Below are 19355 nucleotides of genomic sequence, written 5' to 3' on the forward strand. Positions count from 1 at the left end.
TATTCTATCAATTAGATGTTAACATACATCATTTTTTCTAGATTAGATATGTGGCCGATTCCTATTACAAATGTTGTTAACTAACTTGAAAATAAAATCCTTGAGTTTATTATCTTTGCATATTACTAAATTTTTGGTTCATTAGCAAAAATAATAATAGTTTTAAAAAAGAGAAAAAAAAAGAATAATTTTTTAAAAAGAAAACCAATAAATGAAAAAAAAATAAAGAAAGAAAAGAATGAAAAAAAAAGAAAAAAATAGAAGTTGAGAAAAATAAAAGAAAAAGAGAAAAATGTTTTAATTTTTTTTAAAGTAAAAAAAATAATAAATAAAAAAAATAAAGAAAGAGAAAAATGAAAAAAAAAATGTTGAGAGGCAATTGAACATATGCAGTTGTTTATAAAAATATGTGAGGTGTAAAGGAGCAAAAGTGTATTTTTTTTATACATAAAGACTGAGAAAAACTAGTCATTAAAGACTTTTCGTATATGAAACAAAAAATTGAAACCACGTGCTTTGAGAGACACGTTGTATAATATCGTGAAATTGTAGTAAGCCTGAAAGTAACATAAATAAATAAAGGCAGAATACATAAACAGACCCCTAAAGTTGTTTGCATATTTCACTTGAATACCTCAATAAACTTGTACCTATTGAACACCTATACAACAAAAATTTGTATCTATTAAACACATTTTACTGACATGTCAAAGTGTGTGTAATACACACCAGAAAGGCACGTGAAAGGACATTATTTAGCAAAATAAAAGGCTTTATCTCAAGGGCATTATTTAGCAACCGGTGCTCACACCATCATTTTACCATCGCAACCATGCATTGACGTCATCACCATCCACAACTCCTTCCCCTTCTGTCTCGATTTCCAACCATTTCTTCTCCACACCACCTTATTTTTTCCACTAGATCTGTTGTCACCATTGACAAGTCTACTATTGTCGATATCTTTCTTCTAGTTAGCCTTTCAAATGACCAGCGACAATATTCAAATCTGCCAGCTTAGGGTTTTTGTCGAAAAAAATGGTATCTCCACGGCCACCATACATCTCTCCCTTCTTCATATCTTTTGTCAAATCAAACTCAAACATAAATTAAATCTCAATATGAAAACAAAAGAAATGCAAAAAAGAAAGAATTGGGAAGAAGATGAAGTGGGGGATGCCCTTCTGTTGACATGGAATATTAAGAACAAATCATGACATAAAGATACAAAATATTTAAAATAGCAAGCAATCAGTGAGCAATCGTCTCTTCACTTTGATGTTCATTATTTTCGGCGAAACTATATTTTTTCTGACAAGACTAATACGAATCTTACATTTTTTTTGAAATTGTTGATATATTCAAACTCTGAAGACCTCACAATACAACAAGAAGAAAAAATATCAATAAATCTAATATGTTTGAGGAAGAGAGTAAGATTGGATGGAAATGTCAGCAGCGCGTCTGGTGTTTGCGGCGGGGGGCAAAAGAAGAAAAGGGGAAGGAGGGTTTTTCTTTTTTTTTTCTTTGTAAACACATAATTTTTCTTTTTAGTTTATTTTTTTAATTGTTATTCTGGGCCCAATACCACATGTCCACGTCATTCGTGAGTGTATGACACATACACTCTTATTTTAGCTGATGACAAATAAATGTTCGATAGATATAGTTTTTGACTAGTGCGGCTGTTCAAGTGGAATAAATCTAAATCAAGATGTCTAAATAAACTATGTGGACAATTTTAAGAGTCTGTTTATGTATTCTTCCATAAATAAAAGAAGTAAATCTCCATGTGAGCAATAGTGCATAAAAATGAAACAAAAAAAATAAAATATAGAGAGAACGGATTCGAGATGTATATGATGTGTGGTATAGGAAGAATAAGACAAAACGAAACTTAATGTGATATCTAGCCTTAGCAAATGAGGTGATAGAGCAGTGAAAATAATATTTGGAATAAAGAAGTAAGTTAAAGCACAAGAGTCTCTTTTCTTATTTGTTTTCCTAAGCTTATAACTAGGATAAAAGGAATAGAGGAAGGCAAAATAATTATCCCAAACTCAGATCATCTGTAATGAGCTTCACAGTCGTCAAACCCTTTATTCCTAGTCCTAGATTGGAGTTGCACCCTTTCACTAAATTAGTTAAAATAATAGATCTATAATTATTTGGATCTCAAATTTACTTTCTTATTCCTAATTAGTTCTTTTCACTTTGGCAGCAACTTAGGCATTGTTCAAGCTCAGCGTTTGGAAATGCAGGCAGGAGGCACAAGGTATGTTACAACATTTGCATAGCATACACGAATCACTTGTATAATTAATTCTAACTTCTTTGGGGATTCTTACCATTAGATTCAAGTTCAAAAAAATTGTGTTTTTAGAGTGAAGGTACTCCCGGATTGGCCATTAATGGCAGCATTAATTGAACATATAGAAGGTCAAAGAGACCTCATAACTCACAAATCTGCTTGGCATCTTAGTGACGAAGCCATGAAGTTTGTTTGTGAGTACTATATATCGTCACTTACTACTTCATTTATCATTATAATTTATTCATGTTCCTCACCTAATTTAATTTTGTTTTCTCATTTTAGACACATTTTACAACATGTTCACTCTTTGGGGATGCAGTTTCTTCGGTTCTACCAAGGTAAACTTTTCCGCATAGTTATGTCTTTGGAAATTAAAATAGACACGTATTTTTCTCTCTCTCATTATTTATGTGTCTCCTTTAGGATCCCTACTATGATTAAGAACAATATAGAGGAGATGGAGGTGATGGTACTGGACATTAGGTCTATGAGAAGGTACAATATTTTCTTTATGTATGGTTAGAAAATAAAAAAGGGAAAATTACCCTTTCTTGTTAACCACAAAGAAATGTTACATAATCTTGAGTCATCAATATTAAGTTTTTATAGGTTAAAAAAGGTTTTTGAAGAGTTAATTGCCATCTAAATCTTTATGCAAAAAAGCTCTATGTTACTTGTACATATGGGTGGGTAGAGGCTTTTTTTGTTACAAGAACATCTTTCTTTTCTAAAAGGACACTTCACTGAAATAATTTTATGCATATAAATGTCAAATTCATACTAGCTAGTTTCGAATTTCCTGAATTTGTTTCAACATAAATTCCCATATCTAAATGCCCTATTCAAGATATACAGATATCTTTACAAGGCGTAAGGCTAGGATTTTTGTCTATCAAAATGTATAGAGAGTGACACTATGAATCCAATTTTGTGGTGGTGCATCAAGAAGACATTGAAGAAATAGCAAGAGTAGAGCTGTGGCACGAGGAACTGATAGAGGAGATTGAACAAAAGGTTGGGGGTCTTCGAGAGCTTGAAAAAGCTGGGAAGAAGGAACTACTGGTCAAATGCTCATCTCTATGTATATAGCTTCATGTGCTAAGAACAAACTTTATGATGCTTCCCAGTTATGTATTTACAATATGACTTCCAGTTCCATAATATAGACAGAGAGAGAATATCCAACAAGAAAATTATGATTTGTTCATTTGCAACATGGTTTGTTTTCCCTTCGGTGTTATGATGCAAGACTCTTCTTTAAGATTTCCCCTTCAAAGGTTTTCTCAATGAACTGTCATGAATGTCAACATTTGCAAGCTGTGGCACTGTACAAAATCATAGCAAATTACCAATAGAAAAATTCTCAAAGTTCTCAGCATTCAATGTGTATTCCTGAATAATCTCATTTTTCAATTATTCAACCATTTTTTTCTTTAGCACTAGTAAGTCATGCATTGCTCTTTTGACAAGCGCCTAAACCAATATTAAATTGATGATCAGGAAACGAAAAATTACTTCAATAATAGACAACATGTTCCCTCCTTGGTTGAATAGATTGCAAGATATGTTGGCTTGAAGTTACAAAAGATATGTTGAGATACCTTCATCTCTAAATTTACATTCAATATCATATAGTGTTTTATTGATTGAAAAACATTGTACAAGTGACAATTTGTGTACAAAGAATAGTGATATGTAGGAACCAGGTCCTTGATAGATCTCCAAAAGGAATTGATGATGTTAAAACATTGTACGGGAACTGATAAGAGAACCTGTCCTCTGACATAATTGGAGACTGTTTGAAGAAGTTGTTTCACGTGTGCACCAGAAAATCACGGAGAATTGTAATTAGCCTTAATTCAATTCTAAAGGGAACTTTAAGTCAAGAAAAGGAAAATTTTCATAAAGTAAGCACATGGAATTAGCTTAGAATTAGGTGAGAGAAAAAAGTCAGACAAGTGAAAAAAGAAGAAACACAAGTCAAACTAGGACTGAATTTTTGAGAAATTTTGAACCAATTTTTTATTGGATTAGAAAACTACAAGGCGGTCACTTACTCCTATTAAGAAGCACGACATCAATGGTTTGGATTTTAACCACAACGAAGGAGATAAACATCAAAGTGAGATCATCTACACGGAGAGACTTGAGAAGAAGCAGATGCTACAATGAAAAAACCTAGTCCTATCAAGATATATCTATATTATTCTTGAGTTAAATAGTTTGTTTCTTTGTCTGGTTTAAAAATGATATCTTGATTATATTTTTAGTTGACTGTACCAGGTGTTGTTTTGTAGTAAAAAAGAGAAGAGAGTTGAGAGTAGAAGGAGGGGCTATTGGGAGTTGTTCTTTAAGTTGTTCTAAGATAATTGCAATCTTGAAGTCCTCATTTAGTGAAGAGTTTGGGAAATACTATAAGAAGGTAGTTAGTGGTTATTTTTGTTATACCCCGTACTTTCGTACCTTGGGACATTGTATTAAGTCTCGTAGAAAGTGCCATGTGATCTAGATTATCTACCATGCTATCAAATAACTCTAAGGAAGGGAGGACGTGACGCCCCATAAGAGTGAAGATTGGAAATAGGGTTAAAAGAATCCGGAAGGAGTTGGAGGCTAAGTAATGAGTCGTAGGACTCAATGTACTTACGTAAGCTACAAACTTGGGCGTCTTATATAACTAAGCTACTGGAGTACATGTTGAGCTTACATAGCAAGTATTACATAGGCTCTTAAAGTGAGACAAGATTACGAACCCACGGAAGAGGCGAAAGGAGGCGTAGCACCTACTCGGAAGCAAGTAGGTGATGCACCTACTTGGACCAAGTAGGTGACACACCTACTTGAGGTGGGTCCCACATGTCCACGTGGCAGCCCCTAATAGGTTGCATGGATGAAGTGGCCCAATGAGAGTTTGACACGTGTCACCCTTAGGGACTGACACGTGTCACTTCTAAGAAAGGATATATATGTTCCCTTTGATGACTAAGTCATCTTATATTCATTTTACACTTAGAAAAAAGAGAGAGAGTTGAGAGAAAAACTAGAAAAGCCAAGAAAGGGAGCTACGGGTTGGCCAAGACAAAAAGGTAAGGCCCGATTTCATTCCATGAATTAATTATTTAAGGTATCCTATAGTGATATGATAGTGTTTAACAACATAAATTTAGCGTTAGGGTAAAGAAGAGGGTTTTGTTCTTGTTAACAGACCCGTTTTTGAAGGGTACTGCTGTTAGTAATACGAGTATAACTCCTTGTGTAAGGCTTCGTTTTAAGTGATTCAAGATGTTTTGGAAATCTATTTCATAGGGATATAACTTTCATATAGCCTCTAAAACCCATTTTTGATTGTCTCTTCTCGAAAAAGGGTGATGAAGTATGGGGGAGGTGCTGCCCAGATTTTGTTTTGGAAATCCTACACGGATTGCTGTCTGTATTTTGGGCATATCTTTTTGTAAAAAATTGCGGTAGGGGTGATTTGAAATTGTATGCAACCTTAAGACACATTTCTATAACTTTCCTTGAGGCCACAAATCCTTTTTCCCTCAATTACCCCTTGACAGTAGGCTGTCCAGAATTCACGTTTTGATAGTTTTGGTGAGTTTGATGAGATTAACGTAAGTTAAGGTCTTTCATTTTAATTTGGAGTTTATGATGTTGTTATTAAGTGTATTACACGTCATGTAGGTGGCTGTAAATATGAAAATTCCATAAATATACTTGACGTTAGAAACAATTTAAATTAGAGTCGTTATAGTTAAATTGAAGTCGGGTAAGGTGTTGCGCTTGTGGTGCTAAGGATGTAGGTGGTGTGGTGATGTGTTACAGGGCCTAAAAGTGTTCTAAAATACATGTAGGTGCTGCTGGTTGCAGCCACACGATCCTCCGCTTCGTATGGTTAAAGGTTTTACAAAATAGAGACTAGAAACCCTATTTTGGATATCGTAATTTTGAGCGAGTCATTTGGAGTTTGAATTGTGTACTGTTGATGTGAATTGCTTGTATATATGCTGCAGGGTGTTGTTGTTGGTTGGCTGTAGTGATTAGGGACGTAATTGGAAATTCAGATAGGGCATGTTATAGAGGAGATGCTGCCCGAATTCCGATAACTTCTTAAATAACTAATAGACTAGTCAAGGAAGGCGAATAAGGAATTGGTTCCTATGTATAGTTGGTGAAAGAATTAAAAGCTGGAAAGTCAAAGATTATTAATACTAGTATTACCTTCGTGTTAAATAGGTTCAGAGGACGACGAGACAAGCCGGGTTCAAAGCAATCGATAAGAGGTATGTGAAGCTATCCTTTCTTCTCTTTTGGCATGTCTTAGATGTAAGTATTATGTATGTGAAATTGGGAGTTATTCCATTTGTAAAGCTCTGAGTACAGTTCATAATTCTTATCCACTTCATGATGGTGGAACTCCTGTAATAGTCAAGCTATTTCCTTTTTAAGGTTTTTTTATATGATAAAAGGTAATGTATGTAAAGCCTATTTTTTCTCTTCTTTTGGCATGTTTCCAAGTTAAGTACTGAATGATATGAGCTTGAGGGTAAATCTACTCATAAATGCCAAGCGTAATCCACGACCCTTATTTACTTCTTAATGAAAGCACTCTTACAGTAATTGAACTAGGACCTCTCAAGCCTACCATACGTTAGGAAGTGAGGAGTACGTAAAGTCTATCTTTCTTTTCTGTTGGCATATCTCAGTCCTAAGTGGATTGTGTATGTAATGTGGGAATAATTCCATTCATAGAACCCTGAGTATGGTTCGTCAATCTTATTCACTTCTCGATATTAGAACTCCTGCGATAGTTGAGTTATGGACTTGTAAGTCTTCTACCTGACAAAAAGTAGTACACATGAAACCTATCCCTTCCTTCTTTTGAAATAGTAGGATGTAAGTGAAGAGATATATGGTATGAGTTGGAGGTGATCCCATTTATAGGTTTCGGGTATAAATCATGACTTGTACTCACTTCTTGAGGTTTGGGATTCTTAAAGTGGTGAAACTCCTATTCCTTGACCCTTCTATTAGCTGAGTAAGGATTGGATGTATAAACTCTTATACCTAGAGACTCTTTGACACATCTTATGATGATATTCGAGAGATGGTTGTTACGTTACCAGGTTTTATGTGCACGTATATGCATTATTATATGTATAGGGATCGGGCCATATGTTCCTTGGCACTAACGTGTTATATATATATGGATTGGGCCGAACGCTCCTCGACACTAACGTGTTATATGTATAGGGATCGGGACGTACGTTCTTCGACACTAACATATTATATATATGGATCGGGCCGAATGCTCCTCGGCACTAACATATTATATGTGTAGGGATCAGGCCGGACGTTCCTTGGGACTAACCTATCATATCTATATAGATCGGGCTATACGTCCTACAATGCTAATAGTATGCATATGCCCACGATGATAAAATGATGAATTTGTAACATCGGGTCCCCAAGCAGGCCGGATATGGTACGTGATAATGATATACATGACCTTACTTTGTAAGGTACAGGTATAGTACCCTATTAAATGCTATACCTAATTTCCTGCATGCCTATGTCAGTTGTTATCTAAGTTACGTTATGCTTATATACTCAGTACATATGTCGTACTGACCCTCCTTTCTTTAGAGGGCTGCGTTTCATGCCCGCAGGTGCAGACACAGGTTTTGGGAGTCCGCCAGCTTAGGATTCCACTCAGCTAGTTTGGAAGAAGATCCATTGATTCGGAGCTGAGTTGTAGTACCAAACCCCCTATGTATATATTTGTTTATTTAGGGGTACGGTGGGGCCCTGTCCCACCATATGTTACTATTAATGTTCTTAGAGGTCTGTAGACATATGTGTGGGTTATACATGTAAGTTCTGTTCAGTTATGTATACATGATGTATTGTAAATATTAAGATACTATGACAGCCTTGTCGGCTTGCACACCCTTTTATGATAAGATAGAAATGAAAGAGGCTACAAGCATGAAAATGCTATAACCCACTGGGGTTCTTATATTGATCGTTACATCTGCTAGATACGTATACGGGGGCCCAGGTCGGACCCCAATCGCGGCCCACGGGGTTGGGTCGTGACAATTTTCTCCTTTGAGTAAGGAAGTTTTCACATGAAAATACTTTTGTTGATTTACATATTCTGCACATTACCTTCTGATGTAGTACCTATTTCTTTCAGACTTTTGTTCACAACAAAATAACAATTGATATCAGAGTTAGATCTTTCAATAAAGGCTAACACCTTGAAAGGCTATTGACGAATGCACCTTTAGGAGAACAAGAAGGACAATCAGCAATAAGGCCACCATGTTTTAATGACAAATCTATCAAAAAAATATGGACTAACACAAAAATATATATGGTCCAAATAGTGGAAATAAAATGAAAAAATAATGACATCAAGAATTTACTTGAAAACCCTTTGAAATAAGGAAAAAGCCGTAGGCCAAGAGGAGCAATTGATATCACTTTAGTAAGGAATTTTACACTGGATAGTCATAAGTACAATAATCAAAGTGACCACTGTTGGGAAAAAATGCATATTAACACAAAAAATATATATGGTCAAAATAATGAAAATAAAAGAGAAATAATGACACAAAGAATTTTACATGAAAACCCTTTTAAATAAGGGAAACACCACGGGTCAAGAGGACCAACTAATATCACTATAGTAAGAAATTTTACACTGGGTAATCACGAGTACAATACTCAAAGTGATCACAACACACTCAAAAAGAATAATACTCTTTTGATTTCTCACCTTACTAAAATATCGCTCACAATCAATTTTTCTTCACAAACTATTTTCTTATAGTCTATGAAATACCTCACTTTGCTCCCTAATATTTTTTTCTCTCTATCTTGGTATATTCTTACAAATGAGCAAGAGTCTCTATTTATATAAAAATATTGTCCCTATGGTGTCATCGATGACATCATAAAGAAACAAATATTTCAAACTTTGGTAGGTTTTGTTGGTGAGGTTTTGTTTGACAAAAATAGTGATATTTTGGTTGTTGAGATTTGACAACTACCAAATCCATATTTTTGACTATCTAATTTTAAACCTTGCAACAAAATAAAAAATATTTGTGGCATGGGATGGACCTCTACAAATATCCCCCTCCAGTCCCATGCACTAGAAGGAGGTATCTTCGTCTTATCAGAGAGAGATCATACCAACAAGTTCTTTGCACAATTCGAACTTGTCCCTTGTTACCACTTTGGTCAGCATATCTGCAGGATTCTCATTTGTAAAGATCTTTTCAACCTGCATAGATTCGTCTTCTATCTGTTTTGGAATCCAGTGATATCTCACGTCTATGTGTTTCGTCCTTGCATGGTACATGGAGTTCTTGCTCAAGTCTATTGCATTTTGGCTATCACAATAAACAACATACTCTTTTTGATGCAAGCCCTCTTGAAGAAATTGGTTGATCCATATCATCTCCTTACCAGCTTTAGTAGCTTCAATATACTCAGTTTCATTTGTAGACAGGGCAACACACTTCTACAACTTTGACTTCCATGATATAGCTCCCCCCCATAAATAGTAAACAAATATCCAGTAGTGGATTTTCATTTATCAAGGTTACCTTCCATATCAGCATCTATATATTCCTTTAAGATTGGATTTGATCCTCCAAAACACAAGTATTCATCTAAGCTTCGTTTCAGATACCTGAGTATCCATTTTGTCACGACCCGATTTCTCATGTCATGATGGCACCTACCATAACCTCCTTGTAGATAATCCAAGACCGTAACCTAGAACTATAACTAATACTCGTAACCCAAAACTGTAAGTAATGGGTATAAGGGAAAAATGCTAAACAGTATCAAGAGAAACCGAATAAATACTTAAATAAGGAGAAACTAGATAAATATATAAAAAATGCACAAAAAAATAAATTCCTTCCAGAACCTAGAAGTCACTAGTACAGAGCTTCTACCAAAATTAAACGAGTACAAGTCCCAAAGTTGACCAAAAATATAGACAACATAAGCTAGTCTCGAAAGTACAAAAAGATGGGTCATCCAAGCTGAAAGAGACAAAAATGATCTCAAAATGGCATGTTCTCACCCTGGTCTCCGGGTCTGGATGCAACGGGCTCGTTCTATCCACGATAGTAGTTGGTGCTTAGACCTGTATCATGAAAGTAGATGCAGAGTGTAGTATGAGTATCAGATATAAGGTACCCAGTAGGCATCATAGGCCGACTGAGAAGGAAAGATAAAAAATATAAAAAAGAGGAATAAGCCTAAACAAGAGTCACAATATGGTATCTAAAATAAGAACGGTAAATATCCAAATGAACAAGAAGCTACAATCTAGGAGGACTATAACTAACTAATCCCAACAGGGCACCATAAGCCCAACCGAGACACTCGTGCGCAAGTTTAAATAAAACTCGGATGAACCCCTATAAGTATACCGTGTACACAAAATAGCTATGATTACAAAGGCTAGGAACTAAGAATCTGCGATACCAAGAGTTGAAGAACCAAAACATTTCTGAACAAAGAATCTCCCATAATTAATCTCCCAGTCTCGGCTTAGCCGAGACTGGCACCCAGATGCTTGCTCGGATTCTCAATGTGGTCAAGATTGGGACTGGAACCCGGATGCTCGCCATAATCCATTGGTAAGGTCGAGGATGGGACTGGGACTCGAATGCTCTCCATACAAACAAGTCGATGGAGGCTAGGAGTGGGACTTAGATGCTCCTAGATGGGATTCCATAACAGAGGAAGGGACTAGGACCCGTATATTCACAAATGATTTAATCGATGGTGCCAAATATTCTCCTTTCCAACTGGACTCTAATAATTTTCGAGGATCCCCTCCACAATGAATTAACTAGTATATAGCCAGGGCTTCAACCAAACTGAAGCAAGCCAAACACAAAATCTAGTTTCACCGACACATCTTGAAAGTCACAATCATTGGAAGTTATGGATAAAGTTGTTCAGGAGAGAAAATTTACCGCCTTGCTAAGGCCCAGCTACTAGACACTAGTCTGCTACGCCCTTCTACAAAGATCTAAGCTGCCGGAACGACGCCGGGGCATCCAAAGAAAGTTCCAACAACCTATACTAAGGTCAACATGTTCCACAACACCAAATAATATGAAGTTGATGACACTTACAGTACTAACATTTAACGAAAGAGACCACATGCTTTCAATTACCAAAAAAACCCGATAAAAGCCTAAAACATAATTTCTAACACCTAAGATATACAAATAAGTTAACCAACCCAAATGCCATCCATCTTAACAAAACTTCACACATTCCAACTCAATCTAAAGAAAGAAAAGCGGTATCCTACCTGTAGGCAGAGCACAAGCACTCTAAGTCATTATGCCGGAGATTTTCCTTTTTGAACTAACTCGAAATGCTGTCACGCTATCAAAAATAGACTCATAACGTCAATACGATCATTTTGATACTAAAATAAAATTTTTCAGAGATGGAAAAATTATGAGGTATAAAATGGGAAATTATGAGACCCGCGTTTGGGATTCCAGAATTGACCATAAAAATTGGTCTAAAGCAGCACCCTAAGCTTAAATAATAATTTGAAACACATCCCGAGGTTGGGAAACAACACGAGATCAACATGCATTGAAATAAAAGAGATATGCTAACCCACCAAATTCAACATTTTGGATGGAATGGCGCATTCGAAATTCCCACATAATGTTATTTTAATAAAAAGTGGGTTCCAAACTGAAGTGCTATTTTGAGTCTAATTTCACAATGGGCCTCGAGATTAGAGGGAAAGCCTCGGGAAGCAAAGAAAGGGTCGTTCTAGACCAAACTCGATATTTTGAAACTAACTGCATTGTTAGAATTTTCATCCGAGTGCATTTTCCAAGAGTGTTGCCCAAAGTCAACCATAGGCTAAATTTCAAAGGCAAAAATGCTAAATGGCCCCAAACTCATGCCGATTGCCTCGATACTCATGCCGCCTATGCTACCAGCCTAATTTGGCTATTACAGAGCTGATAGAACTATCCGAATTCTATTTTGAGGCTGTTTACCTAAAATTATGACCGAAGTCAACTTTTTAAGTTATAAACTGGGAAATGGGTCTAAAACCCAAACGGCGACCAAGCAATCTAGCTACCAACACCAGAAGGTCATAAATGACCTGGGGTCGCTATAAGAATGCTTTAAATGATGAAATAGAAGAAGAAACACAAAAATGACCTGGAGGCTCATTACAACATCCACTACTAAAAGAACTTTCGTCCATGAAAGTAAAGAGAAGGATATACTTGAAGGCTCAAATAAGCTCGGGAACGCCTCTCACATCTCTTGCTCGATCTCTTAGTTGCCTCCTCGATCGGACAGTGTCATCACTGAATCATAACCACCGAACCTAGAACAAAGATGGCAAACATCTTTGGCTAATTTAGCAACCAGCTTCTTAATAAAGGTCAGACGATCATCTAACTCAATAGAATCATATCAAAGCACGTGGGACTCATCTGGGATGTACTGGCGTAGCATAGAAACAAGGAAAACTGGATGTTTAGACTAAAATGTTGGAGGTAGAGATAACTCATAAGTAACCTCTCCAACTCTTCTCAAAATCTCAAAAGGGATGATATACCTGCGATTAAGCTTACCCTACCTGCCAAATCTCATGACGCCCTTAAAGGGAGACACCCGTAAGAATACCCGATCTCCAACATTAAAGCACAAAGGCTGGCACCTGCGATCAACATAACTTTGGTGTCTACCCTGAGTTGTCTTCTGCCTATCCTGTATAATTCAAACCTTGGCTAAGACATCTTATGGTAAATCGGTAACGTGTGGCCCAAGATCTGAAAACTCAAATCAATGAACCAGAGAGTGATAACGCCTACCATATAAGGTCTCGAACAAGGCTATCTTAATACTAGAGTGGTAGCTTTTGTTGTACGCATACTCTGCCAGATCCAAATACTACTCCCAATAACCCCTAATATCCAATACACAAGCTTGCAACATATCCTCTAAAACCTGAATAGTATGCTCTGACTGGCCATCTGTTTGTGGATAAAATGCCTTGCTAAGATCAACCCGAATGCCCAACTCTCTATGAAAAGATCTCCAGAAAATAGAAGTAAACTAAAACACCTATATGATATCACAGACACCGGTACCCCATAAAGACAGACCACCTCTTGAATATAGACTCGAGCTAGACGCTCCACACTGAAAATAGACTGCACCAATAAAAACTGTGCTAATGGTAAATCGATCAAAGATGACCCAAATACCACTATCTCCTCTGGGGGTCCAAGATAATCCCATCACGAAGTCTATGGTTATACACTCCCATTTCCATTCAGGAAATGGTTAATCTCTGAAACACCCCACTAGGCCTCTGATGCTCGGCCTTAACCTGCTGGCAACTAAAATAATGGGATACATACTCTGCTATATCTCTCCTCATGCCATACCACCAGCAATGTTATCTCAAATCTCAATACATCTTCGCTGTGCCCAGATGAATAAAGTATCTAGAATTATGGGCTATGTGAAGGATCAACTAAATAAAGTCTCCAACTCTAGGAACACAGATGCGACCATCGAACCGTAGTACCCCATATGAATCTATAGAAGCCTGGCCACCCTCGCCTCACAATACAAACTGTCAAAGCTCTACCAATGCTCCATCCTCAAAATATCAACCACGAATCTGATCCAATAAAAATGGCCGACCTTCCACAAAAGCCAAAATTAGCCCAGAATCTGAGATATCCAACCTGACCATCCTATTAGCCAAAGACTGAATGTCCAAGGTTAGAGGTAGCTCCCCAGTATGCAAATAAGCCAAACTACCCATACTCTTCGCCTTACGGCTCAAGGCATCCTCTACTATATTTACCTTGCCTGGATGGTAAAGAATAGAGATGTCATAATCTGCTTAAAGCTCAATCCAGCACTGTTGTCTAGAATTTAGGTCTCTCTGACTTATAATATACTGTAGGCTTTGTTGATTATCTCACAATGGACACCATATAAGTAGTGACTCTACATCTTGAGCATGGAAACTACCACCGCCAACTATAAATCTTGAGTAGGGTAGTTGCGCTCTCAATTATCTGGATGCATAAGCAATAACTCGGCCCTACTACATTAGAACACACCCGAGACCTACACCCCAAGAATCATAATATGCTGAAAAGCTCTCGCCCTCAACTAGAAGAGTTAGAATAGAAGTTATGGTAAGCAACTCCTTGAACCTCAAAAAGCTTAACTCACACTCCTTGGACCATACAAAAGGGATATCCTAATGGGTAAAACTAGTTAATGGGGTTGCAATAGTGGAGAAACCTTTGATGAAGTGCCATAACGACCAGCTAATCCAACCCTCTTTGGACACTATGTGTCCCTGAAATGCCACAGACTCCAACAAAAACTCACACTTAGAGAACTTGACATATAGCTGCTTGTCTCTCAAAGTCTAGAACACAATCCTTAAAAGCTGTGTGTGCTTCTCTCTACTCTATGTGTATACTAGTATATCATCGATATATATGATCACAAAAAAGTTAAGCTAAGGCCTAAATACTTGAATCATAAGGTCTATAAAGGCTGTGGGGCATTAGTAAGCCTAAAAGACATCACAAGGAACCCGTAGTGGCCATAATGAGTCTGTTAAACAGTCTTAGGAATGTTGGCAACTCTAATCCTCAACTGGTGGTAGCCAGACCTCCAATCAATCTTATAAAACATGGTGGCACCCTAAAGATGGTCAAATAGGTCATTAATGCGAGATATGGGGTAATGGTTCTTTTCCGTTACCTTGTTCAGCTGCTTGTCATCACACATATCCGCATAGTCTTATCCTTTAACTTAAAAAATAGGACATGAGCACCCCATGCTAACACACTTAGATGAATAAAGCCCTTACCTAGGAGATGCTCAAGTTGCACACAGAGCTCCTTGAGCTCTGCAAGGGCCATACGGTAAGGTGGAATAGAAATGGGCTTGGTGCCTGGCTCCAAGTCTATAGCAAAGTCAATATCTCTCTTTAGGAGTAGGCTAGATAGGTTAGTAAGAAAGACATTGGTAAATGCTCAGACCAAAAGAACTAAATCAACAGAAAAGACCTCGCTAGACATATCACAGACATAGGCTAAGCAGGCTAAACACCCGAAAATAGCTAGCCTTGGAGCCCACATAAAAGATATAATCCTTATCAGTGAGCGGCTATAAGTACATTACCACAAGACCGAGGAAATGCCAGGCATGGCTAAGGTAATGGTGTTGGCATAATAGTCCAAAATTGCATGATGAGGGGAAAGCCAATCCATGCATAATTTAATATCAAAGTCTAACATAACTAAAAGAGTAAGATCAGCCTAAGTCTCATGCCCCTAAATAGTCACCACACATGATCTACATACCTTATCCACTACTAAAGAATCCCCTACTAGGGTTGAAACATACAATGACACCTTAAGTAACTCAAAACAATACTTAGATGAGGAGTAAATTATATAGACATAAAATAATACGTGGAACCTGGATTAAATAAAGCTCAAGCCATCTGCTGACACATAAGGATAGTACCTGTGATGACATCATTTGATGCCTTAGCCTCAGCCCTACTTGGAGCAGCATAAAAATGGTCCTATCGGCCTCATCCACTTCCATATGACCTACCACCCAATTTGCCTATAGGGACATCTCCGAATACACTACTGGCCATCACCATGCCCTGACTCTGGTCTTTACCATCGGCTAGAGGTGGTACTTCTACTAATGGTCTAGACCAAATAGGGAACTTTCTAGCTAGTACTCTAGTGAACTAAAGACATAACAACTTGAAGCTGAGTGCCCTGTAATACCCATCTGCGATAGGAAAGAAGCAGACCTGAACTCTGCAAGCCTTGACCTACGATGAAACCCCTCGAATGGGGATGACTACCCTCAACTATGGAAAGGCTTCCTATGCTGGCCCATTAGACTGACCCTTCTAGTACTATCTTTCTGGAATCACTAGCGGGTCCTGTCATACATGTTCTGGCCCCTAGTATAGGACCTACTAAAGCTTCCCTGGTGCCTAGCCCTCTTATTGCTGCACCTTTGGGCCTGATGATGAATAATATCTATAGTACGAGTATGGTCCACTATATATAAGAAGGAGCAGGAGCAAAAATTAAGTGCTCCATCCCCAATCTCAAGTGGGGACTTAACTCACACTCAAAACACTGTACTCGCTCCTCCTTGGTGGGTAGAATCATAGTGGCATGTCTGGATTGCTGGTGGAATCTAGTCTCATGCTCGGTGACTGACATCTAACCCTTTTCTAACCATGTAAATTAATCTTAGAGTCAGTCCCTAACTCTCTTGGGGATGTATCTAACCAAGAAGGATTTTAAAAAAGAGCACAAGTCATCTGCGGTGACCTAGTTGGCCTGGTCTGTAAGTAGGAGCACCAAACTTATTTGGTTGGCCCATAAAACTTGTGAGTGATAAAGTCATCTTCTTTAGACTCCATAATACCCAAGGAGTGAAGTTTTCTTGGCAAGTAGTCAGAAACTCCATGTCATACTTGCCAATGTCATTAGAAAACATCAGGCGTGACAACCTCTAAATATCTCCAACATCTTTTGCTCTTATAAGGACATAACTCCCTCTGGAACTACTAGTAGGGGTGCAACATCTGGTGGGGTGGTTGAACCTCAGGTGCTAGAAGCATAGCATGGTCCTGTGGTGCTGGTATATATGTAGCTGGGGATGGGGCTTGTGGTATAACCCTAATAACTATGAGGAGCTGAGCAATTGCTGCCTGTAATGCTGGGGTCATAACTGGTGCAGCTGGAGGCTGTGCTAGTGGTGGTGGCCCCTCTGGCTGAGGAGGAATCTGGGCATCTTGATGCTTCTCTACATATTTTGGAGCTATTGCTAGATCGGGGACTGGTGATTCTCCCTTGCCTATACCACAGGGCCGGCTTCTAGCTCTGCCTCATCTTGGTGGGTCACCGATAGTATCACACGTATGAGCTATCCCTGCGAAAGAGTGGAACAAATGAGATTTCATGTAACCAATAACACACATAACTGTATGAAATGATACAATATAGAGAATGTTCCCAATGGCATTCTCTAGCCTTCTGAAGATAAGTCCCAGACGTCTCTGCACCGATCCACAGGACTCTACTAGACATTAGCTCTATACAAGTGAGATCAATGAACCTGAGGTCTGATACCATCTTGTCACAACTCGATTTCTCTGGTCATGATAGAACCTACCATAACCCCCTGATAGATAAGCCAAGCCCGTAACCCGAAACTATAAATAATGGGTATAAAGGGAAAATGCTAAACAAAATTAAGAGACACCGAATAAATGCTAAAATAAGGATAAGCTAGATAAATATATACAAAATGCACAAAAACTAAATCCCTCCTACAATCTGGAAGTCACTAGTATAGAGCTACTACCAAAATAAAATGAGTACAAGTACCAAAAGTTGACCACAAATATTTAAAACATAGGCTAGTCTTCAAAGTATAAAAAGTTGGGCCATCCAAGCTGAATGAGACAAAAATGATCTCAAAACAGCATGTGCACACCTTGGTCTTCGGATCTGGCTACAATAGGGTCGATTTATTCACAACGGTAGCTGGTGCTAGGAACTGTATCACAAAAGTTGATGCAGAGTGTACAATAAGTACAAGATATAAGGTACCAATAGGCATCATAGGACGACTGAATAGGAAAGGTAAAAACAATATGAAAAAGAGGAATAAGCCTAAATAGGAGTCTCAATATGGAATCTAAAAAAAGAAGGGTAAATATCGAAATGAACAGAAAGCTACAATCTAGGAAGACTACAACTAGCTACACCTAACTGGGCCCCTATACGTCCAACTGAAAAACTCGTGCATAAGTTTAAATAAAATCCGGACAAACCCCCATTCCTCTGAGTAAACAAAATAGCTACGACTACAAAGTCTAGGAACTAAGAATCTGCAATACCAAGAGCTGAAGAACCAAAATATTTTTGAACGAAGAATCTCCCAGAATTAATTAACCATTGGTACTAGAACCCAGATGCTTACCGTAATCCATTGGTATAGTTGAGGCCAAGATAGGGACCAAATGCTCACCATACTAACAAGCAAGTGGAGGTCAAGACTAGGACCTAGATGCTCCCCGATGAAATTCTAGAATGGAGGCAGTGACTGGGACCCAAATGCTCACAGATGATTTAATCGATGGTCCCAAATATTCTCCTTTCCAACTAGACGCTAGTAATTTCTAAGGATCCCTTCCATAATGAATTAACTAGTATATCTCCAAGGCTTCAATTGGATCAAAATAAGCCGAACACAAAATCTAATATCACCGACGCATATCAAAAGTCGCAATCATAGGATGTTATGGATAAGGTTGTTTAGGAGATAAAAGTTACTACCTAGCTAAGGCTCAACTACCACACACTAGTCTGCTACACCATTTTATAAGGATCTAAGCTATCGGAGTGACGCCAGGGCATCTAAAGAAAGTTCAAATAACCTATACAAAGGTCAACATGTTTCATAACACCAAATAATATGAAGTCGATGCCACTTACAATACTAACATTTAACGGAAGAGACCACATGCTTTCAATTACCCGAAAAACTCGATAAAAGACTAAAACATGATTTCTAATACCTAAGATATACAAATAAGCTAAACCAATCCAAATTTCATCCATATCAACATGATTTCAAACATTCCATCTGAATCTAAAGAAAGAAAAGCCGTAGCCTATCTGTAGGCCGAACAAGTGCGCTCCAAGTTAGTGTGCCGAATCTTTTTCCTTTCTAAATGACCTCAAAACACTGCCACACTATGAGAAATAGAATCACAATGTCAATATGGTTAGTTTGATACTAAAATTGAAAATTTCAAAGATGGACCAATTCCGAGGTCTAAAATGGGAAAATATGGAACTCGCATTTGGGATTTTGGAATTGACCCCAAAATTCGGTCCAAAGCAACACGCCAAGCTCAAGC

The 19355-nt window shown here is 37.8% G+C and overlaps 1 protein-coding gene across 7 annotated transcripts; it reads left to right on the plus strand.

Annotated features, from left to right (window-relative positions):
* The first annotated feature begins 1864 nt into the window (after window positions 1-1864).
* LOC129888001 (photosynthetic NDH subunit of subcomplex B 4, chloroplastic-like) lies at window positions 1865-3554 on the plus strand. Of its 7 annotated transcripts, none has more exons than XM_055963264.1 (6): window positions 1975-2149; window positions 2222-2275; window positions 2355-2505; window positions 2597-2652; window positions 2738-2809; window positions 3170-3554. In XM_055963264.1, exons 1-5 carry the CDS (start codon window positions 2075-2077, stop codon window positions 2753-2755), a joined length of 354 nt encoding a protein of 117 aa, XP_055819239.1. In that variant the 5' UTR covers window positions 1975-2074; the 3' UTR covers window positions 2756-2809; window positions 3170-3554. The 7 variants fall into 7 exon arrangements, 6 of the variants coding, with proteins under 6 accessions (XP_055819260.1, XP_055819239.1, XP_055819245.1 ...); XM_055963270.1 differs by having other exon boundaries at window positions 3264-3554; XR_008766529.1 differs by having other exon boundaries at window positions 1980-2071.
* Window positions 3555-19355: the final 15801 nt, after the last annotated feature.

This window comes from Solanum dulcamara, chromosome 1 (assembly GCF_947179165.1).
Source record: "Solanum dulcamara chromosome 1, daSolDulc1.2, whole genome shotgun sequence".
In the NCBI taxonomy this organism is placed as follows: domain Eukaryota; kingdom Viridiplantae; phylum Streptophyta; class Magnoliopsida; order Solanales; family Solanaceae; genus Solanum; species Solanum dulcamara.

Excerpts from the sequence above, each read along its gene's own strand:
- LOC129888001 (XM_055963259.1), top strand. The coding sequence starts at position 2,075 with ATGAGCTTCACAGTCGTCAAACCCTTTATTCCTAGTCCTAGATTGGAG. Across the intron at positions 2,150-2,221 it reads CTTTCACTAAATTAGTTAAA|CAACTTAGGCATTGTTCAAG; the intron begins ATAATAGATCTA and ends TCACTTTGGCAG. Across the intron at positions 2,653-3,169 it reads GTTTCTTCGGTTCTACCAAG|ATATCTTTACAAGGCGTAAG; the intron begins GTAAACTTTTCC and ends CAAGATATACAG.